Source organism: Eretmochelys imbricata, chromosome 10 (genome assembly GCF_965152235.1).
Source record: "Eretmochelys imbricata isolate rEreImb1 chromosome 10, rEreImb1.hap1, whole genome shotgun sequence".
Lineage (NCBI taxonomy): Eukaryota > Metazoa > Chordata > Testudines > Cheloniidae > Eretmochelys > Eretmochelys imbricata.
Genome location: NC_135581.1, coordinates 13247250 through 13271163, shown reverse-complemented (window position 1 = coordinate 13271163; position 23914 = coordinate 13247250). Strand labels below are relative to the sequence as shown.

At 41.8% G+C, this 23914-nt stretch overlaps 1 protein-coding gene across 4 annotated transcripts in view; it reads right to left on the bottom strand.

Moving 5' to 3' along the window:
- CHLSN (cholesin) overlaps positions 1-23914 on the bottom strand; it is a 194609-nt gene that overhangs the window by 16926 nt on the left and 153769 nt on the right. For all 4 annotated transcript variants that reach the window (XM_077829081.1, XM_077829082.1, XM_077829083.1 and 1 more), the window contains one exon: positions 19552-19742. In XM_077829081.1, the coding sequence (XP_077685207.1) occupies positions 19552-19742 (191 nt within the window). The remainder of the gene's footprint in view (positions 1-19551; positions 19743-23914) is intronic.

The window sequence follows — 23914 nt, the reverse complement described above, 5'->3', positions numbered from 1 at the left end:
TGATCAGATGAAGGATACATTACCAGACTCAGGAAAAGCATAATAAGGTCTCGTTTTCTTTTCCCTCTCTCCTTCCCCCGCATATTACCACAATGTCACAAACTGTCTGATTCTTGTATTAAAATACTCCTGGTGGGGTCTGATACCTAGCTTGTCTGGGACTGACTGCTTGTTTTGGCAGTTTCTAACTAATCGGGGGTTTTTTGTGGGGTTGGTTTCACTTTATGTTCTAAAACTTTTTGTTGGTCTTTTTTTCCCCCCAGCCAGTTTGGGATCCAGAGGAGGAATACTTTGCACATAAGAGCAAAACTGAAAATAATTTGTTTTAAACCACATACTGTACTGGTCTGGACTGATTCCAGGTGCTCAAACAGAACTCTGTTTTCGTCCTTCATTTCTCCACTTCAATAATTTTTTAAATCAAGATGGTGTGATCTCTTTTAGGCTTTAGGGCTACATCCACAAAGGGACTTAGGCGCTTAACTGCCACTTTAGTGGCAAAGTCCAAAATCTAGACCCTCAAAACCTTTGCCCAGCTGCTGACTAATTCTGTGGGAACTTAAGTTTCCACTGGTAAATTTACCATGGAGCCAAAACTTCTGTCAATGGGCACACACAAAACTGCCTAAGTCCTGATTCCGCTGAGCTGCTTGGCACCTAAGCTCTGGAAGGTTTCTCAAACTAGGTGTCATCTTCTCCCCTGCACCACTAATGAGTTTAAGTTCCTGCTCCAAATCAAGTGGGGATTTGAACCTGGATCTCCCTCATCCTGCCCTAACAACTGGGCTATTGTGTATAAGGGAGTATGGGGGCACCAGCACCTTTTCCTGCATTTTTTCATGAGGAAGGGCTGACCTGGTTTAGGCACCTAACTCCAGGAGGGTTCATGGCTGTAAATCCCGAACAGAGTCTGGGTCAGAGTAAGACACCAAAGTTCCTTTGAGGGGTGGAGCTTAGGTCCCTGCCTCTCCTTGGCATTTCCTATTGGTTAGTTTAAGCAGTTCCCCATTCATCTTGCTGGCTTCTGTGAATACTATTTTTAGGTGCCTATCTCACCCTATGCATTATATAGGGAGCCTGGGCACCTAACTCAGGGCTGTGAATTCCACTGGATGGCAGGGTGCCTAAACATTGGGCATTACAAGACTGTGCCTAAAGTCACTTTGTGGATGTAGCCCTAAGTATTACACTGGATAAGATGCTACCTAGTACTCTCTGGAAGACAGATTTAAGATGTCTCAAAAATCTGACAGTCAAATCAGCCCTTATAGACTGATAAGATTACAATCACCATCTGTGAGAACAACAGTTTGGCAACAAGTGATTTTCCAGTCAGATGGTCAAGAGTTTCCCATCAGTCTGGAATATGACCAATTTCACTAGGTATTTCTGCAAACCTGTAAAAGGACATGTACCGGAGTGGACAAAGGTACAGGTACAGGTCCTTATCTTATTCAAATTATATCAGTTTTAAATATCCCATGATTTCAGTGGTGCAGGATCTGACTTGAAGTGATTGTAATTAGAGAGTGTGTAGGGTGGGAATAGTGGAGGGGGGAATGAGAGACTATACTAGAAGCTGTTATGAACAAATCAAATATTCATTAAAAAATAAAAGATATAGTCATCTGAGACTTGTTACTTTAAGCAGAAAAACTTGCAGTGGTTAAGAATATCACCAATTATAATTTTTGCTAAGGAAATACTGAGGTCATGTTTTTGTGCCTAGTGAACCTGAAAGTGTTGTCAGAAGAAAAAACATTAAACTCAAGGATGAAAATTCATCAGTGAAACTTCCTGAACAACTTGGAGAAGAATTTGGACTCTGAAGCTCTGGATGAGTGATTTTGCTTTGATGTTGCTAGGATGCCAAAGTATCAATTTATGGCTTGATAGATTTCACTGGAAGTTTATCATCATCTCCCTATTTTACAGCAATAGGTAGGGTGCAGCTGGCACCATAAAGAGGTGTGTCACCCAGCTGAGCCCTTAATCAACAACACTGTTGAAAATGTAGTGTTTCTTCTTGAGCAGATGTTTTTAATATAGCTTTGGTTTGTGTATTTGCGGCGCTACTCCCACCTTAATAATGAGCTATCCGACTTTTATTGCCAACAAGCTACAAAGTACTCCTCATCTCCAGTTCCAGCCTCTAACTCTTGATACAAGTGATTTCTTCTGGGAATAGGTAGGAGAACTGATATTTATCAACACTGATACAATCCCTAGACACTTGGGCAGCTATGAAGTTTCTGGGATTTTTGTTTTTTTAATAGGTCCACGGTTACTATTCTAATTGTTGATAGATAACTGGAGATAGTTTCTATGCACTTTGTTTATTTAGATTTTAAAATATTAAAAAAGTCTATCCAAGGTTCTAGACACCCTGACATCACTAACACCACAATAAATCCCAGCAGCATTATAGAATTACTTTACAGAAGTGATTCACTTTCACACTTACAGAAACTCCTTTCTACCCCCTTCATCATTATGGAAAGCATGCTCTCAGCCCTCTACAAAACCCAGTGGAACAGATGGCTTTTACACCATACCTAAAAGATCACCAAATTTGGGCTATTTTGGACTAAGGGTGGAAGCAAGCTCCAGAGTCTCAGGGCCTTCACAGAGAGTGACCTACCATCCACCCCATCTCTTACATAATGAGGGGGGATTCAGGTCCAGCCTCCTTACTGACTGCAGCTGTGGCAGTATGGAATGAGGAGAGAGGTGACTCCTCAGGTAGGCCATTTCTAAGCCATTTAGGCCTTTATTGTTCATAACTAATAACTTAGACTCCACTTGGAGATCAGTAATTCACCCTACTGTTTGTAAAGACAGATTTCTTAAAGCTGACAAACACAATTGCCAATAAAGAATAATCTAAGTGTACCTGATATCTGAGAGCCCTCTCTCAGATCTTACCATTTCTGCTGTAATTGGCATGCAATGCCACATACCTGCAAAATCTTCTACTGTCCTGGGGCATGAGTGTTCAGGACAGCATCACATTTTCTCCTTAATATGCTGTGATAGGCGTGGTGCAGCTGAGATTAGATTTCTGCCCCAACAATTTATGCTTGGGGAAACTGATTCACCAATTACTGCTTCCTGCAGATGACTCCCATTCCAATTTCATTTTATTCATCCAAAAGAAACAACGTTTACTTTTTTGGCATCATCATATTAATAATGAATGTGTGAAGTGGGAGTCTAATTTTATTAAGCATCTTGTTTTATTTTTAAAAAACATGTCTTGTTATTTTAACTTTGGCAGGGAGGTCATGATGGCTCCCCGGAGCTAACTGATTAATAATCATTGTCAACTGCATTTTATATTTTAATTTGGGCTTTGTTCGACTAGCCTAGACTCTTCCCTCAACTAGGAAGCTGTTCTCCACTATATTTTCAATGTTTGGGTTTTGGCTAAGAAGTCTTCACACTTCCCAGGAGCCAAAGAGAATTGTTCATTCTTTTAAAAGTTGTCTCATATTTTGTGACAAAAAGATATGAAATCATGCATAAAGCCCGTTGTGTTTCTCTCATGTCAAGAGCAAAACTAATTTGAGTGGAGAAAGGTGGGTGGGGATAAAAGGTGCGTGCTAGAATAAATAGAAAACAATCCGGTCTACAATACCTGTCCTGCAAAAAACCTTCACGGCCAAAGGTGTGGAGGGCCTGTAGTATATCAGCTCTGGAGACTAGGATGTAACAGTTGTGCTCCGTGGATCTTGAATAGGCATCATAAATAAAAACCTGAACAAGATCTCATGTGAATAAAATTGGACTGATCTATAAAATCTATAAAAATTGGACTGATCTATAAAATCAAGGAATAATAACCAATAGCTAGGATATTTTGGTAGGTTTTGCATATGACACCAATCTGTAGTGTTAACTGACTTTAAGCATTTTCCTGAGTTACAGTGATAATAATAATGCACTGATAATAATGCTTGTTATCTTGGAGGAGGGTATTCCAGTCATTTTTATTACTCTGTTTTTATGGTGTGACTTGAAAAAAGGAAAGTATCCTATGTTTTCTTCATGTAGTGTGACTAGACACAGGTGATCCTATGAGGTGCTCAGCACCCACAACTTCAGTGGGAATTGAGGTGCCCAGTAACTTGCAGGATCAGTCCTAATCTAGGTTGGCCTCATGATGCATATTTCTTCTGTTTCTGCACCTCTCTCTGATGTCTTGCAAGTGTAATAAAGGTCTTTTCAACGTTTTCAATTAAAAAATTCATTTGGAGCAGCAGAGTTGGATCCTGGGTCTCCCATTCCCAGGTGAGTGCTCCAACTACCACGCTCTATAGTCATCCTCATGCTTGCTTTCTCTCTCTAGTCCGATGAGTCTTTCATTAAATATCCACAGTGGAACTCTTTCAACAGAAGAGACTGAGAGAGCCTCACATCAGAATATCTCATAGCCCAGTGGCTAGGGCACTCATTTGAGAGGTGGCAGATCCCTGTCCAAATCCCTTCTCCATTGCAGGTGGAGGGGAGACTTGAACCAGGGTCTCCCACATCCCAGGTAAGTACCCTAGCCCCTTAGCTAAAAATTATGAGGGAGGGCCTCCTCTTCCTGTGACCCCTCCCCAATTTGTGTACTCTGACCTATAGGGGCCCGACCTGGTATGCGAGGTCTGAGCATGTATACCGAATCAGGCACTGAAGGCAAGCTAGCTGGAGGAATGCCTATCTTCCTCTAGTTCACACACGGCTCTGGGGCTTAGGCGTGGGGCTGCAGCATGAATGTGCAGAGGGAACTTTGAAAAGCTTCAGACAATGTGCGATTTTAGGGTTATGTAGCAGCTGAGCAGGATTCTTGTGAATCCCAGTGGTGCCTAATTCTGGGATTTAGGCTACTAAAGTGGCAGTTAGGCACCTACGTCTTTTGTGACTTTACCCTTATTGGACAGTATATAAAGCATTTGGAATATGGAAGCCAACTAGCAAACTTATCTAATGACTACATTCAATATACTGTAATAAACTGCCAAGAAAATTCATTTATGCCAAATTATATTTTGCTGGAAATTACAGTCATTAAGAAAGGATGCATTCAATTTTTGGAATTAAGTTTGAAAATTAAGCAGTTTCTTGACAGGAAAGAGAATTAAGCAGAGAAACGAATTATTTTGGTCAAAGTATTTATGGGTTCAACACCTGTAATGTATTTCCCCCCATCCGAGGAAGCATTTACTGCAAGATGGTCAACCTCACTGTTAATACATTTTTACAACCATTATATTTTATCTGAGAAGGCTTATGATGAGCTTTAAAGATACTACTGAAGTGAAAAAAATACAAGTAAACTAGGGCTTGAAAAATTCCATTCACCAGCAGTGAATGGGAAGCCTTCCTTGGCAAGCATGGAGGCTTTAAAATAAACTCCTTTATAATTATGAAGATAATCCTGCAAACATGAACTGATGTAGTACTGTTTTACCTAATCTGGAGTGCTTCTGCTCCTGCTCATAGATTTGCCAAGCAGCAAAAAAGTGAAATGGTCAGTTTCACTATACTACTTAGAACCCCATAAACAACATTGAAACTTTTCAAGTCAGGTTAATTTGATAGGGTTGCTGCTGTGAAAAGCTATGGAAGGTTTTATGGAAAAGCATCATTACTATGTCTTGATGGAGATGGAGGACATTATGATGAAAAATAGTAACAGAAATCCACTTACTGTTGGGTAGTTGGCTGTATTATAATTTTAACAGTTGATTCTGGACTCAATAGATGCCATATCCAAGGGACATAAGATTTTGTGTTAATGATACTATTAAATATAGTATTTTCCCCAAAGAGAGTGTTTGAACCAAAAGATTGTGTAAATATTTTGATAGCTTTGCTTCACACAGACATAAGGGTAGGAGTGCAGGGAGGCAGGGGTGGTAGGTTTCAAAGTAAATTGCTCTGCAGCTTTTACTGAAATATGCTTTGAGATGTGTAGTTGTGACCCTCCATAAAATAAATCAAAGTTTCAGAGAGGAGAAGGAGATGGTTACAAACTGTAAAGCAGCATTAGAGTTTCTTATTCTATTTCTCCCTTTTTGTAAATTGAGTGACCATTTATGGTTATAGAGATTATAGGAAGAAGTCTCTTACTTGAGCCATACACTAAATAGGATGATGGGCAGATTTAGCAAGATGCAAAAAGCTGCTGATTCTGACAGCAACTTAACAGGGGCAAAAGCCTCTTCAGCTTTTCCCTTTCCTTCTTAAGACATACATTAGGGCTAGGCAAAAGGTTCAGTGAGCTAATCCAAACCAGCTCCATACAAAAGGTTTTATTTTTTACAGAATATCAATGACTGTATCTTAAAAGGTTTGGTTCAGCTAAACATCCACAAGTCTGATTGCTTCTCAGAACCTCATATGAATGAGATGAACCCCTGAAGCCCACAAAATTTGACTGGAAAATCTCACAACAGGTGAAGTTCTGATACTTCTTTCTTCTGACTGGGTTGGAAATACCACAGAACAAATGCAAGATCTCAGAACTTCTACTTCCTGTCCCAGCTATAATCCAGCAGCTCAGAGACTCATAATTAGAAAATGGTAGGGTGGGGAAGGGAGGGAAGAGGGGAAGGGAGATGTGTGTGCGTTTGAGTGCGTTAGTCCCATATTTCAGACAATTTTGCTTGCTTCTGGAAATGAGCAAAGGTTTGGTTGTATTCTTTGGAGGTGGGGAGGAATTCTTATTTTCTCCCTAAACTAATTCAGCCATCCCTAAAAACAAACGCCTTTACTTTACAGAGTTCGGATTCAATTGCCAAATTATCTACTGTACCAGTCATATTATTCGTTACTCTTTTACCAGTATTACCATAGCTGAAAGTACACTCAGTTGTCCAAGACTGCAGACTTGGTCCCTCAAAACACAGAGCTATGAGATGGGTCAGTCATTTGTTAGAGGGCAGTTACAGAGTAACCACCTTCACCTTCAGCATGTTCTCTTTTCTTTTCAGGATGTGATGCTACTAAAAATAGGACTGTAACTCCCACATGTGTGTCTATTTCAGGTTGTAAATTAATCTAATGAGTTCAGTCAGGTTTCTCTTCTGACATTTTAACTCTTAATATCCAAAATACTTGACATGTGCCTAATTGAAACACCATATAGAAAGAGAGAGGACAACCTGTTAGGACAGAGATGGCTGGGATTTTTGATTATATGATTTTGCCTACCTGGAAGTCCTCATCAGTTTCCAGAATGCTATAGGTGTGGTTGAGGTAATTCATGGGATCCTTGATAAAAATAGATATCTGACAATAGTACAGAACTGCTTACAGGTCTTACTTTTGGTTGCAGTTTTTCCAGTGAAGTGGTAACTAATAATAGAGGGGAAAAAACAAAACAAAAACACCAGTTTGTTGGATTTAGTTTTTGTCTGATAGCAAATTTCCCTTCAGCTAAAGGGACTGACTGAAGTAGCCTCAGCATCAGGATTTACATATACACCTGTTGAAATAACATGTTTAAGACCCTAGGAAGTTTGGGGATGTATATTCAATTTCACCTCTCAACAGCAGGTCATATCAAATGGCATTAAGTACAAAATAACCTTGCTGGCTGGATGAGTAGCAAGAGAGGCCATTTCACCAGGTATTTAACATTGAGAATCCTGGATTAAATTAGATCAGCTGGAACAGAAAGCTCATTTGCTCAGCACCAGAGAAAAAGGTCAGGAAAAGGTCTAAATTTTGATAGCACTGGTTCCTTACAACGCCCACGGTGAGACTCAAAGAGACTTGGTGGATTTACTTAATTACTCAGATTTTTTTCTCACTGGGGTTCTGTAGGATGCAGCCCATGATGGTTTGTTTATTTTTTAGTACGGCACAATATAAAAATGAAACGAATTAAAAAGAAAATTAAATGGCTCCTATGCATCACAAAAGTTCATGATATTGATCCCAAAGATGTAACTGACACAAACGTAGCACGGTAACAGGGCCAGTGTTATTGCTAGATCTGCATCAATGCAGACTTTCATGCAGGTCCCTGGCAGTGGAAAATCCAGTAGGAGAGGAGGCTTTGGCAGCACAGAGTAGCTGTCACCTCTGTTGGGCTGCAGAGGAGCAGGAAGGGGCCTGCACAGCTCCCAAAGTGAGTCATGCTGGGTACGAAGGTCGCGTAGCCTGGACAGCGAAGAGAAAGTGCTGGTTTTGCCTGAGCTCTGAGACCCTTCCCCTTCGCCAGGTTTGAGAGTCGGGGCTCCCGCTCAAGCAGGAACATCTACATTGTTATGTTTTATCAGAGAATCATAGGACTGGAAGGGACCTCGAGAGGTCATCTAGTCCAGGGGTTCTCAACCTTTTTCTTTCTGAAACCACCCCCCCCCAACATGCTGTAAAAACTCCATGGCCCCCCTGTGCCACAACAGCTAGCTGTCTGCATACAAAAACCAGGGCCGGCATACGAGGGGCTAGCAAGCAGGGCAAGTGCCTTGGGTCCCATGCCACAGGGCCCCAGCGAAGCTATCTTGCTTAGGCTTTGGCTTCCGCCCCAGGTGGGAGGCCTCAAGGGCCCAGGCTTCAGCCCCATTCAGTGGGGCTTTGGCTTTCTGCCGTGGGCCCCAGAGAGTCTAATGCTGGCCACGGTTGGAGGACTCTCTGAAACCTGCTCACGGCCACCCAGGGGGCCCCAGATCCCGGGTTGAGAACCACGGATCTAGTCTAGTCCCCTGCACTCGTGGCAGGACTAAGTATTATCTAGACCATCCCTGACAGGTGTTTGTTTAACCTGCTCTTAAAAATCTCCAATGATGGAAATTCCACAACCTGCCTGGGCAATTTATTCCAGTGCTTAGCCACTCTGACAGGAAGTTTTTCCTAATGTCCAACCCAAACCGCCCTTTCTGCAATTTAAGCTCATTGCTTCTTGTCCTATCCTCAGAGGTTAAGGAGAACAATTTTTCTCCCTCCTCCTTGTAACAACCTTTTATGTACTTGAAAATTATTATCATGTCCCCTTTCAGTCTTCGCTTCTCCAGAATAAACAAACCCAATTTTTTCAATCTTTCCTTACAGGTCATGTTTTCCAGATCTTTAATCATTTTTGTTGCTCTTCTCTGGACTTTCTCCTATTTGTCCACATCTTTCCTGAAATTGGAGCCCAGAACTGGACACAATACTCCAGTTAAGGCCGTATCAGCGCAGAGTAGAGCAGAATTACTTCTCGCGTCTTGCTTACAACTCCTGCTAATACATCCTAAAATATCTGCTTTTTTGCAACAGTGTTACACTGTTGACTCATATTTAGCTTGTGATCCACTATGACCCCCAGATCCCTTTCTGCGGTACTCCTTCCTAGTTAGTCACTTCCCATTTTGTGTGTGCGCAACTGACTGCTCCTTCCTAAGTGGAGTACTTTGCATTTGTCCTTATTGAATTTCATCCTTTTAATTTCAGACCATTTCTCCAGTTTGTCCAGATCATTTTGAATTTTAATCCTATCCTCCAAAGCACTTGCAACCACTCCCAGCTTGGTATCATCCGCAAACTTTATAAGTGTACTCTCTATGCCATTATCTAAATCATTAATGAAAATACTGAACAGAACCAGACCCAGAACTGATCCCTGCGGGACCCCACTCATTATGTCCTTCCGGCATGACTGTGAACCACTTATAACCACTCTCTGGGAATGATTTTCCAACCAGTTCTGCACCCACTTTACAGTAGCGCCATGTAGGTTGCATTTTCCTAGTTTATGAGGCGGTCATGTGAGACAGCATCAAAAGCCTTACTGAAGACAAAATATACCATATCTACCCCCTCACCTTCCCCCTCCTCCCCACCCCCGCTTTCATCCACAAGGCTTGTCCCCATAGTGTGAGCCTGAGTCAGCTGACCAGGACTCTGACATTTACTGCAGCTTTTTTTTGCTGCCTAGCTGTACCCTGAGTGGCAGCTTGTGGATTAAAGCATCTGGCCCTTCGTCTTGGTGACTCCTCCCTGAGGCACAGCCTGAACTATTGATTCATTGCCAGTGAATTTAGGGGTGCACAAAGAAACAAGATATACATAAGCCATGAGCCCAAAAAACAAGGAGTGTAGATGTTAATGTGTCTACAGCACTGCAGCAAAACATGTTATACCACAAATAGAAAGAGCAGCTACTCCATCATGTAGTTACTAATCCTTCTAAAACAACAGTTGTACAACAGCTGCACAATATTCCTGCAGCAGGACATTTTGAGGTTAGGAAAACACTGGCATGGGTCCAAAAGCAGTTCATTGTGTCAGCTGCCACCAAGATACAGAAAACTGAATCCAAGTGCAGTGACTACATCTATAGGGACAGAAAATAACCAAGTGGTTTGCAGTTTAACATCTTGATGAAATGGAAAAAGTTGTGTGCTACTCCCTACTACTACGGGAGTGTAAGATGACATTCATCTGGTTCTCAATGTACGCTTTTGAAAGTCCGATTAAGAGGAGAAGACTATCACCCAACAATCTCTATATAGTAATATCTAAACCCATCTCTGATGACTCCAAGCCAGGACCGTACGTGACTTTGCTAGAGCCACCTTGAAATGGGAAGTAATTACTGTTGGAACAGCAATGTGGGCGAGGTAATATCTTTTATTGGACCAATTTCTTCTGTTGGTCCAATAAGAGATATTATTTCACCTACCTTGTCTCTCTCATATCCTGAGACCAACACGGCTACAACAACATTGCAGACAAGTCTGAATAACACAGAGCATGAGAAATTATTATGCTCAAGGTTGGTAAGGAAATACTGTCATTACCATGAGAATGAATAATCGTTAAAGAGACCCAGGGGTTACAGTGGACAGAAAATTAAACACATGCTTGCAATGTGATATGGCTACAAAAAAGATCAATTCAATTTTGTGCCTCATAAGCAAAACATGGAGCCAGCATGGAGCCAGGGCTTGGGTCAGCCAGTGTGGCTGGGGTGGGCTGGCCGGAAGCCTGAAGCTTGGAGTGGTTTGGCCAGGGCAAAGGAAGTAGCAGGTGGTCCTGAGATGGAGAGTTGAAGCAGGTTTTTTCGGCATTAGGCGGCACTGAAGGTGCAAGTGGCCTGTCCAAACTTAAAATGGTCACTGTCTTATAGCAGTGCAGAATGTGAATTTATCGCCTATCTGGCAGTGTCCATTTAAGGTATCTGGAAATTGTCCTGATTTTTTCATCTGATCCCATGAATTTGACAGAATGGCCAGAATCATGTATGACTAAATTACAGTTCATCATGTTTCTAGTTTATCCCTACCCCAAAAAGGTTTCCATTAAAAAAAAATACTCCCCCTTCATTTATTAAAAACAAAATATCCCCATTACACAATTTCCTTAATCTATGAGGCAACGCTGCTCTTTCAAGTCACTTTAAAGCACCAGTTTTTTAAGGGAACCCCCCAAGCAGTTCCTAATTACAATAGTTTTTTGCTTCTCCTAAATCAGTTGAAAGCATTTTTTTCCCAGAGGTTTATTCACATTCCACTCTAGATAATGAACTAACTGTGACACAATCTGATCAACTCTTGAGCAGTCTTTATGCAATTCAGGATAACATACGGCCTTCTGCATACATAGTATTTCCCTCTCATATGGGGAATTCCCTATCTTGTCCAGCGAGAAGTGTGTAATGAGACTCTGCTGTTCTATGTGTTAGAGTCAACATCAATCCAAAGGTGTCACAAATTCCCCAGCCTTTCAAATGTTACATAATTCAGTAACTGCATTCTGGGGACATAAGCAAATCACCACTCAATTGGAAAAGAAATCTGGATATAGAGATATGTTTAAGAATTTGCTCAAGTCTTCTTGGACCCTAGATGAAACTGTGTAGTTTATGGAGTGGCTGGGAATTTATGGAATCTTTATGACACACTCTGGTTTATATACTAGCTATCATCGTATGTTTTATTATTTATGTATTTATGCCTAAAACTACATGATTCTTTAGCATTGTATCGTAGGTCCTATTTATTTTGACAGTTCTGAGTACACTCAGTGCCTGGAATTTCATATTCTGCATAAACCATTTTCTTGCTATTATTCTAAGGAAGAAAACCTATCCCAAAGTTTTAACAATATTTGCACTGGAGTCTGAACATGGCTTTGTTTTGAACTTAATTTTCGTGACATCCGTATTATATATTACTAAATTTTAACGCCAGAAGACACCATTATGGAAGTCTGACCTTCAGCATAACATGGGTCATAGATGGCCCATTCCTGCATTAAGCCCATAACTTCTAGTTGAGCTAGAGCAACCATGTCTTTTAGAAAGACATCATGCTTCACTGAAAGTAAAAACTGATTTAAATTTTATTACACAAAATACTAAGATTACAGTAAAAATAAATTTGCTGCTGTTTCCACAATCAGAGCATTAATTTATTTGTACCAAAACCTAATATGAATTATACCACCAATTAAAAAAGAATCTAAATATGCTCTAATTTGGTTTAACCGCAATCGTAAAAAGAACAACAACCAAAAAAACCAACAACAACAACAACAACAAAAGTTGAGTTAAAGGTTCTTCTTCAGAGGTGCTTCAGAAAAGAGAGTGATCTCACTCTGTTCTTTTCTATCTCTGGAGGGAGAGCCAGTGAAACAAGGTCACTGGTTGCTTTCCCACTCAACCCTATTGTGTTTGCAGAGAATAGCCCCACTGATGTCTTCCCTAAACAAATTTGCTATATCCTGAGAGAGGGAGGGAGCAGACTGGATGTTAAATTTCTGTCAAACCCAAATTACTCCGTGGGCTCTGGAGGGAAATATCTATCTGTATGTTTAGAGTTCCAAAGCATCTACTACCCCCATATCTAAAGTCCTAATACTAGATATTAAGCTAGATATTATTGGCCTCCTCTAGAAGCTCTCTAGGAGTCTGGTGGTAGGAGCCTGGTAACAAATCCGAGCTCACATACAGCTTGTCTTCTGAAAAGCAGAGTTATTTTGAGCTGAAACAAGTTTGGCACTGCTATTAACAGGCTTGGCCAAGGGCTAGGACCCCTTTGATTCTGCTGACAGAGCTAATGCCTTTGGTTAGCAAGGATTCTAGTTCTAGAGCTGGTTGCAGTACTATTGGAATTGACCAACAGTGTGACTGAAAAACACAAAAGCTGCATTTTTACATTTGTGGTTTGGGATATGCCCTGTTTCTCTGGAATTTCTTTTAAAAATGTTTTATAGTTCTCTAGATACACTCTAAATCACTCTGTTGGCCAGGTGCCATAAAAAAAGAATGATTTGCAGAGAAAGGTAAAATCTATCAGGGAACAGAGATGATCCTCCCCAGGAAAGTGTTTTGACACTGGACGTTATTTGGTGCGACACAGAGCATTTCAAAGCAGGGGGTGGGGTGTGGGGACTTCCAAAGTACTTTTTAGCAGTAGGTGATAAATGACATCTCAGGTAGGGATGGTTCATAGCTATATCCAGTTAGGAGATTAACTCATCTCCTTTTCAATTCGGATTGTATATGGAATCAATCTTGGCATCCCACTTGCTTTGGTTATATCTGAGTGATCACCGTATGGGTTCCATGGGCGCTGGATGAGGCCATGTGTGCAGATCCACATAACAGCACATTCCTAAATCAGGCACAATAGAAAGAACAGCTCTAGGACCAAGTGAGTTGCCAAGACAAAGCAAGTTTTGCCAGACATTTTAGTGCCATGGCAAATTAACCATCTCTCATCGATATCTCTTATTAGCACTCCCACGAGTTGCAACATCCTTTTCTTGGAACCAAGTAGCACTCAGAAAGGTGTGAATTTTTCCCCAACTCTGAAATCTTCTAAGTAATGAAAAGAAATAATCTCTAAATTCAGCCTTAAAACTGAATCCTCACTGATCACTATAAATGAAGAGCAGCCACATTAACAGGATAGCTTTTGAAACTAAGATCTGATCCATGTTACCAAATGAACACTACAACCCTCTGCCCTTTGAGCCCTTTTATATAATTTGGCATATTTTCTAGTCTGTCTTCCTATCCTTTGGTCTTCTTCTGTTCCCCAGACATCCTTCATCTGTTTCTCTACCTTCATTATTTGTTCCTCTCCCACCCCATGTTCTTATAATCTCTCCGCCTCCCCACTGAGTCCACATTCTTTCCCCTCCACACTCCCTCAAATCTTTTCCCTGGTTTCCCTTTGATGGGAAACTGGTACTTGCAGATTATAGACATGCTGGGATCTTCAAACTGAAGAAACCAAGTTGGAGGGAGCTGACAAAGCCTCTATTTTGAGGGTGACGTGAAATGAGATAATCATGGGGAAGCAAGGGTTTCTTCTCCCCCTTTCCTCTTTTCACTGGCCAAGGAAAGGGGAGATGGAAAACAGTCTTCCTGCTCTTTAGGAAGGAGACTGGAAGGAAATGGCAGAAGCTTTGGTCTGCCCTCTGCTGGTTGCTTCTGGTCTCACACTAGTGAACAGAAAGCAATTCAAAGCTTCTGGTCTGCACGGGGGCTGGTAAACCCATCCAAGGGATCAGCCCATGAGATAAATACCTGGGTTTCCCCAACGTCCAGTTTTGGCATATTATTTGCAAGCTGACACTAGCTTATGACTTTTTCTTTGGAACTGATTTATATTGATACATGGCCATTGCATAAAACCCCACGTACCTGTACAATTGTTAGGAGGATCCATAATTTCGAAGGACCAGCAAGTTCAGATAAAAAAACTACCTGAAGTTTTTGGAAGCTAGAAATGGTTTGGTTAACTTTGTAAAAAATCTTCATGCCTCTCTATACTTCCTGATTTCATTCAGAATTAGAAGCATAAATATCAAAACACCAAAAGAAAAAAAAAATACTCTCATGAGCCTTTTACTGCATCTAAAACCAAGAACAGGAAATCTCATGAGAAAGTCTGTTCTTAGATTTACAGACTAATTTCTTGGTCAAACAGGACAAGAGATGTTCAGCTGCTGAGCTTTGGGATGTTTTTCCAAACTAAATATTTTGGTGGCTTTCCCATCACTAGCTCATATTATCAACAAATACTAAATATTGACCAACCTTCAAAGTTGTTACCTATTAGGGCACTAGTACACAGAAATTTTATACCTTATAAGATTCTATGACAATTAAAAACATGGTTAAAATGAAAAAAAAAAATTTACACAAAATTCAGATATGACAAAGGCTAGAAAATGTTCTGATCAGTTCTCTGTCATGCATGTTTTTTTTTTATTTTTAGACCTGATAAACTAAGGACGCAAGCTGAGTCTTACCTTTCAATTTCCAGGCTTTTGTCAGGGCAGCAGTGTGTCACATCTGATATTATTTAAATACAGGGTGTTTTTATTTTTAATATAACCAAATATTAGGAAACACTGTAATTAAAGTGTTCCTTACTAGTGTGACTTAAATTCCTTCAATTACAAGGAGGCATTGTCATCTGAAATCACTTTAAAGTGTTTTTGATCAGCTAAGGAGTCTTTTAATGAACATCCTTATACTTACAAGGGATTTTCATTTTGAAGTCAGCTGAAAAAATAAATCTGCTTTAGAGAATATTAAGGTTCATTTCCTGATGGATTTGTCCCTGTTGGCTCACACATGATCAATTAAATGACTAATGGATTGTACTTCCTGGGAATCCATCCAGTCAGAACTGATTTTACCTGGCTTGTCCTTCATCATCTTCCCATTTCATTTTGTGCCCCTTATCTATTTGTGAATGTAGTCACCTATCCTGCTTAGGCCTGCATTTATGACAGTGCTGATATGGCCATAGTCTAGGGTTTCCTGCCTTTCACCAGAGCAGATTCTCTGGTGATGTAAATTGTGATTTACACCACCTGAAGATTTAGACCATAACATTTAATATAGTGGTATCTCATCGTAGCATAGGATATTATGTTGCCAGGGCCCAGACTTCTCTAATTCCTCTGCCCCTCATTAGTAACAAACTTATAGTTCAATTTCTAGCACACTATGCCTAGCAGTACAGAACTTTCTGAAGGCAGGCAACCAACAGTGTTAATGAAGGATTGGAGGAGGAAGGGGACAAGCAAAAGCAGTTATTTCTACCACGGAAAGTCTAGCGCTGCTGTGCCATGCTGAGTATTATTTTCAATGGAAGTGTGATATTTTTATCATCAGGAGATAAAGTAACCAATCAACAATTACAACCTGCCCCACTCTGTGCATGCCTTATTCCCTCTTATAAATGTTATCCTTTCGTTAAATCATCTCACTTAGGAGTATGAGGCATGTCTTGGGGGAGAGATGCTACGCACCATCAAAGAAGGAACTCTAGCTTGTGGGCTGAGTGCTACTTCCATTTTATTTTCAAATTACCCCATAAAGGTTGCTCCTGAACTAGGGTCTTCTATATAAAGAAGTACTGACAAAACATAAAAATCAACTCTTGTTTCTTTCCTTCCCTTATCATCTTTCTTTCTTTTCTTTCAGTATCATTTGAAATAGGTTGACCCATCTCTGGTAAGAATATATTATTTATTCTGTCCCGTATAGTAGAACAGCTAAACAAAAGAACGAATAATCTTGGAATATGCAAACAATCTCCTCTCTCCTAAAAATAACAACTTAAATGTTCCCATGCATCTCTAGCATATAGATCTGTATATGAATCTCTCACTGAAGGTTTTCTAATATTTTCCTCTGAATTCCCTTAACTTGTCAAAAAAACCTTCACTATAACAACTTGGTGTTGATTTCTCTTAGTGAATTCAGAAGCCAATGTGGTGTTGTGTAATGTTAGGAATAGTCTGTAGCTAATGAACTGAAACAACAGTCTCAGCCCTCAGTGAGGATGTGAAGTTCCACTTGTTCCATAGGAGATTCACCCTGTACTCAGACAGTTAGGCTTCCATCCCATTTACCAACTATTTTATCTCTGGTAGGTCATATTACCGAGAAGGGTCAAAACATTCCCCTTTGTTTATTTCAAATTTCATACAACTCTTGTATCTGTGCTACTGCCTTGTCTTCCACCATATTACTTTCTTCAGAAAATGAGTGTAGGTATTACAAAACACAAGGACTAAAATCCTGGCCCTATTGAAGTCAGTGAGAGTTTTGCCATTGACTTAAATGGGGCCAGGATTTCATTCTAGATTCTCTTGAGAATACAAAACAAAAGCATGTTCCTTTGCGACAAATTTAAATTCAGGTTGATTTGTTGCCCATCTCTAGGGGTTTAGGAAGTTTCCCAAATGAATAAAAATCAGGCAGATTATTCTATAATTTATATTACTGCAGGAGAGCTAACTGGAATTCAAGGTTGGAAACCTACATCAACATGTTTGCTCTGCAGTTCAGCATCTTACAACCTCTTTCTGTCAAGCTTACTAGACACAAGTCAGTGGTTTATACACTAATTCCCTGGATATCCTACTGCGGTATATATCCACAGGACTCCATCTTTTTATTACCTGACCGAACTGTGTATCAACTGTACTTTGACAGCTTCAAAGGTAATTTAGTATTGGGTCAAGTGAAACTCTTGCAGTCAAATTTATTTAACTCCAAAGAAAAAATACTCTCAGAAGGTGACATAATGTACCACCTAAGTAAGCAAAAATCAACAAAGATAATACTAGAATATTAACCAAAAAACCTACAGCTTGTTCCTTTGCTTTCCAATCCTGAAAACCATTATCTCCATATCCACCACTAATACACACACATTCCACAGTACAGTTGAAACAGATGGTAGCTAGCTGCCAATCAAACTGCAGTTCAAAACAATGGTGAAGTATCCCAGCTGTTTTCCAGACTGAAAATATTATTGTCATTTTGCTATCACTCCATGATGAAGTTTATGTAACAAAAATGCACGTGTCCCCCAGTCTGGAATGCAATTAATTTCCTCCTGCCCCACTGAGAGTTGTAATACGTTGTAAGTAACCATTCAGACTATCTGATAATTTCAGTATTAAGCACTACCAGAAATAGAAAACTGGGGCTATTCCAAGTGATAACCTATTCTTTGTAACATGCAAATCTGGAGTTTTTAGAGGTGTAGCGTAGCTTGCAGTTTGGAAAAAAAATGAACACTCCTTTCCTGTTTATCCATAATGTCTAATTGGCTGAAGCATGCTATGAAAGTTTCATTGCATTTCTTTTTATTGTAAGCACTGACGTTGTTTTATGCTGGAATTTTACATACAAATAGGCTAGTAAAATATAGTAAATAACTATCTGCAGTCTGAAACCAATCACTTAACTTGTCATGTAATTATAAACCTTTGGTATGCAACTATAAGCCTTCGTACTTTACGAAGTTTAAAACAAAGTTTCATGCATCTAATTTATAACTGCTAAATGTCATAGATTGCTTTGGGTGAAATTAAGTAATATTGCATGATCTCAAATCATTTAATGTAATTTCATTACATAAAGAGTAAAAGCAACGGTCTCTCTTTTAAACAACAAGTTCTCCCAATGAAATCTCTTTAGCAACCTTTGTTAGCAAGATCGCAACAATCCTTTGAAAGTGCAGTATTCTAGGAATATTTCTACTTAGACTGTAAGATCTTCAGGGTGGGGACTGCCTTTTTCTTTAGGGTTGCCAACTTTCTAATCGCACAAAACCGAACACCCTTGCTCCGCCCCTTGCCCCCCTTCCCTGAGGTGCTGCCCGTGCCCCACCTCTTCTCTGAAGTCCCACCCCCACTCACTCTATCCCGCCTCACTCTGTCACTCGCTCTCCCTCACCCTCACTCACTTTCACCCGGCTGGGGCAGGGGTACGGGAGGAGGTGAGGACTCCGCTGGAGGTGTGGGCTCCAGGATAGGGCCAGAAATGAGGGATTCACGGTGTAGGAGGGGGTTCTGAGCTGGGGCAGGGGGTTGGGAGGGGATGAGGGCTCCGGCTAGAGGTGCGGGCTCCGGGATGGGACCAGAAATTAGGGATTCAGGGTGCGGGAGGGGGCTCAGGGCTGGGGGTTGGGGTGAGGGCTCTGGCTGGGGTTGAGAGCTCTGGGGTGGAACTGAGGATGAGGGATTTGGGGTGCAGAAGAGGGCACAAGGCTGGGGCAGAGGGTTGGGGTGTGGGGTGCAGGCTCTGGGAGGGAGTTTGGGTGCGGGAGGTGGCTCAGGGCTGGGGCAGAGGGTTGGGGTGCAGGCTCTGGGAGGGAGTTAGTGTGCGGGAGGGGGTTCTGACCTGGGGTATTGGGTTGGGGTGTGGGCTCTGGCTGGGCGGTGCTTACCTCAGGTGGCTCCCGGTCGGTGGCGCAGCTGGACTAAGGCAGGCTCCCTGCCTGCCCGGGCTCCACACGGTTCCCAGAAGCGGCCGGCATGTCTGGCTCCTAGGCACAGGAGGCTCTGTGCGCTGCCTGCCCCCACAGGTGCCCCCTCCGCAGCTCCCATTGGCTGTGGTTCCCAGCCAATGGGAGCTGCAGAGACGGTGCTCGCAGCAGGGGCAATGTGCGGAGCCACCCTGTCTCCTGCGCCTAGGAGTCGGACATGCTGGCTGCTTCTGGGAGCTGCAGGAAGCCTGCCTTAGCCCTGGTTAAGATATTGTTTACAGATTACTTTTCCTAGGGAGCTTTATATAGATTTTAGGGTTCTTACCTAGTTAAATACTCCAGTGCTAATTCAGCTCCTGATGGTTTTTTGGGCTCTGCTTTCTTAACAGCAATTCCAGCTTCCCGCATCAGTTTTTTTTCTTCCTTCTTACGCTCTTTCTTTAGTTTTCTTTCCAATGTCCTCCTTTCCTCTGTGGTAAGTTCCTCCGCCTCCTCCTCCTCCACCTTTTTTGTTCTCTGAAATAAAATACAAGCATATCTTTAACTGAAGAGCTCATGAAATAATTCACACTAGAAACCTCAGTGCTCATACACTGCAGGGAATACTGTTGTGGCTAAGAGTTCATGTCGTAGGGAACATTTACACTGTGGGTCTTCTCTTCTGAGTTGGGGAAGGAAGGATCACATACAAGTTTCCTTTCCTCTATTCCTTAGAGGAAATTGTCAGGTTGAAAAAATCCTGTGGAGAAAGGTTTGCATGTGACAAAGTACGTAAGAGGGAAAGTGTGCATATAAGATACTTTAGGGGTCAGCAAAATCCTAACATATAGAGGGATTCAAATAACTGAGTGAAGATGGGGAAAAGGAGAAGCGGAGAAGCTCATTGTGGACATCTGGGGAAGTCTGCACAGAAGTTGAGTGTTTCCTGATGTCTTTGTCAATTCTCCATTCTAGGGGTTCTTAAGCTAGGGTACACAAAGGCTTCTGTGATAGCCTCCAAAATCCCCAAGCAAGGAAAACCACAACGAAGACAGGATCTTAGGACGGGGAGTGACCTACATGAAGCTCTCTAGACACATAAATAATTTGCTGCATGAAACGGAGAACCATTACTCTGTCCTTTACGATTCAGCTGCGGGAAGAAAGGGCAGAGCCAGGATTCTTGACCAAACTCACTTTCAGAAATGTCATGTCACTGGGAATTTAAAAATGCACACAAAAGAAACTCTCAAACATTCTGAACGTCTCTCAAAACTCTCTGGCTCATACCTAGGTATCACTGCATGTTCATTAAAAGTCTGGTGTATCCAAGTAGTGTACATCTTAACTCTTAATAGACAAGACAGCTTTTCAATATTTTGCTACAGTAGTTTATTCCCAATCACCAATAACAAAGCACGTTTCTAAAGTATGGTCCTGTGACAGACTCGGGTAGGCCTGTACCCAGTTATGTCACACATTTTGTTTTCTGGCTTTCATTTTGTATCTGAGCATACTTGATGTTTTATGTTGCGAGCCAGTTTAAACAATATATGTGTACCCTGGTTGTGATGGTTAACAAGGTCCTATGGCGGACAGGGGTGCTTCTAAATCAGGAAGAATCATCAACAAGGACTAGTCAGGACTTCAGACTTGCTAATGACTTTTATCCACTAGCCCACTACTTATGAAACAGTAGTATTGTGCACATGAACCCAGCATGACTGGGGTATGGGGTTTCACATGGGGACTTCATGGCTGTGTTTATAAGCAAGGAGGTTTCTGGATAGAAGAGGCTGACCACCACCAACAGCAAGACGGACTTGATACAGGGGAGACAGGGGAGTTTCTGCCTAATCTGAACACGGACAGTCCTCAAACGAGAGATGAGATCTATCTAACAGGTGGGGATTGCATTCAGTTGTTTGTTGTTTTGCCTAGATCCCTGGGCGGCGGGTGAAGCATCCCCTCGAGGAGTCTAGCTCCTTGTCCTGTCTCTTCTGCCCCAGGCCCCGCCCCCGGCTTCACCCCAGGCCTGCCCGCTCGTCACGGGTGTCCCTCCTCTCCTTTCCGCTGCTTGGCCCCCCCCACCACCACTCGCCATTCCCTCCTCCCCCCAGTTTGACCCCCTCACCACCTGCCACCCACCTCTCCTTCCCCCCTCCTCCCTGCTCAGCCCCCCTGCCGCCACTTGCATCCCACCTCTTCTTCTCCCTGGTAGACTCCCATCTCGCCGCATCCCTCCTCCCACCACCCATGGCAAGCAGTGGATGGCGGGGAGGAGGGACCATTGAGCAGCAGCGGAGGGTCCCAGTAGGGAGGAAGGACTGGAAACCAGAAGCGGGAGGTAGGGGGAGGAGGAACTGGCAAGTGGCAGCAGGGACCACCAGAGAGAGGTGGAGAGGAGCAGCCAGGTGGAGAAAGCTGAGCTTTTATATGCGCCATGCAGGTTCCAAGGCAGCTCAGGACGTGGTATCTGCTACTCAGCTTTCTGGATTCATCAGTAATCTCCCTGGGGAGTCCAAGGGTCCCAGGAAGCTGAGTGGCAGATAATACCTCCTCAGCCGCTCAGGAACCTGCATGGCACATAATAAATAAGCAAAAACATCCTGTAGAAGCCCACTCCCAGCAGGGAGGGGAAAAGGCAGGGCCACCATGGCCCACCATGGTGCCTGTGCCAGGGGAGGCTTAGCTTCTCCTGGCCTATTATATCCGCCACCCCTGCCTAGATCTGTAACTTTCTTGAGTTGTCAAAAGTAAAGTGTGTGTATTTAAGAAGTCCATTTGCAAAGCGTGTGTTCCTTGCTGGAAAGGTGTCCCCAAAGACTTAGACTATGAACCAGAGTTCCCGCAGGGGTAGAACCCTGGGGTGAGTGTGTATAAGCAACTGAGGAAGTTGGGGGAAGGGAGGCTCTGTATTGGTTCCAGAGCTTAGGGCAGTTGGACTCCAGAGTCCCATATCCCAAGAAAGGGGCCAGACAGTGAGTCTGCATCCTGAGAATGTTCCTGATAGGCCGGAACTAGATACTGTGTCTGGACTCTGCCCAGGCCCAGCTGGCTCAAAAACATTTGGGATTCAATGGTTAAGTCTGGTGACCATCCGGTAGGGTACTCAGCCAAGTCTGTAACAGGCTCCATAATACCCTCTTTAGCTTTGAGAAGGCATTTATAACAAGAGATCAAATTTGTTAAAAATGAATCCCCCATGAGGAGGATTTCAGTTGCGTACCTACAGTCTCAAAGTACCTACAGTACCATACTTGCAAAGGGAAAAAAATAATTCCAAGGGACATTATTATATCTATATACCGGAGCACACGGAAGCCAAACTGAACATATCCACCAACAATATAACTAACCATTCTCTGTGCCTCCTTTTCACCTATTATGAGTATAAGGCACCCAAGACTGAAACCAGAATTGCACAAAAAGATAACCGATTACAATAAAAGGCTGGTTAAATGACACGTCCCTATTAAGGGCCAAACCCTTAATGTGTCAATCAGTGAATGTTTGTGAAGTGCTTTAAAATGAAAATCACACTGTAAAAGCTAACTAATAATAACTTGTTATTTTTACATGCAGAGAGAAGGAGATGTTAGATAAAACAATACCTGTATGCAACCTGATTTGCCAAAGACACCGGCTGAGAACTAAATATTTTTCTGTCTGGATTCACATATCACCCAAGTTTACTCTGACTCATCTCCCCAACCTGGTGCTTTCAAAGACTAAACTGATCTGAACAAGACAGAGACAGAAAACAGATATTTGAATAAATGAGGGAAAGTCTAAGAAAGGACATTTGCTTTGTTTTCTAAAACATTTTATTGAGCAGAGGTTGCATGCACATGCACAAACACTTAGAAAAATCAAGCAACGTGAGTATGCACTGCATTTGTACTGGAGAGGTTTTGTAACTCATACTGAAAAGAATTAGTATCTAGGATGAAGGTAATTATTTTCCAGGAAGCGAAGTTTTCACTTGATAAGCTGCTGTAGTATTTACTGAAATAACAATCTAGCCATGCAAAATCCAGGAAAAAGTGTGGAGTCATTCCTAAGATGTTTATGAAAGATTACTATAGCAGCTGTCCAATAGAGGACACAATATGTTTAATCTTCTTTTAAAAATAATGCAATGAACGTGTTTTCTTTTCTCATTGAGACATGAAGCTTTCAAATAAAGTGACTGTGGCACATCATTAGAATAGTTCTGAGAAAGAGGCCTCTTGGATCTGCATACTTACAGTAAATGTGTATCGCTGCATCTTCCCTTCTCCCACACATTCCACACATTATCAGAAAGCTTTTTATCCCTCTCCCTCTTGCTCCCGTAAAACAACACAAGTTGCTGTATCCATGTAATTAGGTCTAAATACAAAATCCCAATCGCTGACATTTGTTTCAAGCATAACAATTTTTGCTCTTCAGTGCCATCTGAAACAAAAGCACTGTTCTCCCTTTAGACTGGAATTTATCCTGTGTTAAGAGAGTCCGAGTTTATACATCAAGGTACCTTCTGGCAGAACAACCTATTATCCATTCTGATTAAAACATGATCCACCCAGGCTGCTGTTCGAAGTTCCCAACACATTCACTATGAACATGCTAGGAATTTTATAATTCACAGAATCTTTCTAATTACACTGAGCTTTAACCCTTTCATACTAGCTTCATCGGTTTTTATAAATATATTTACTGTGGAA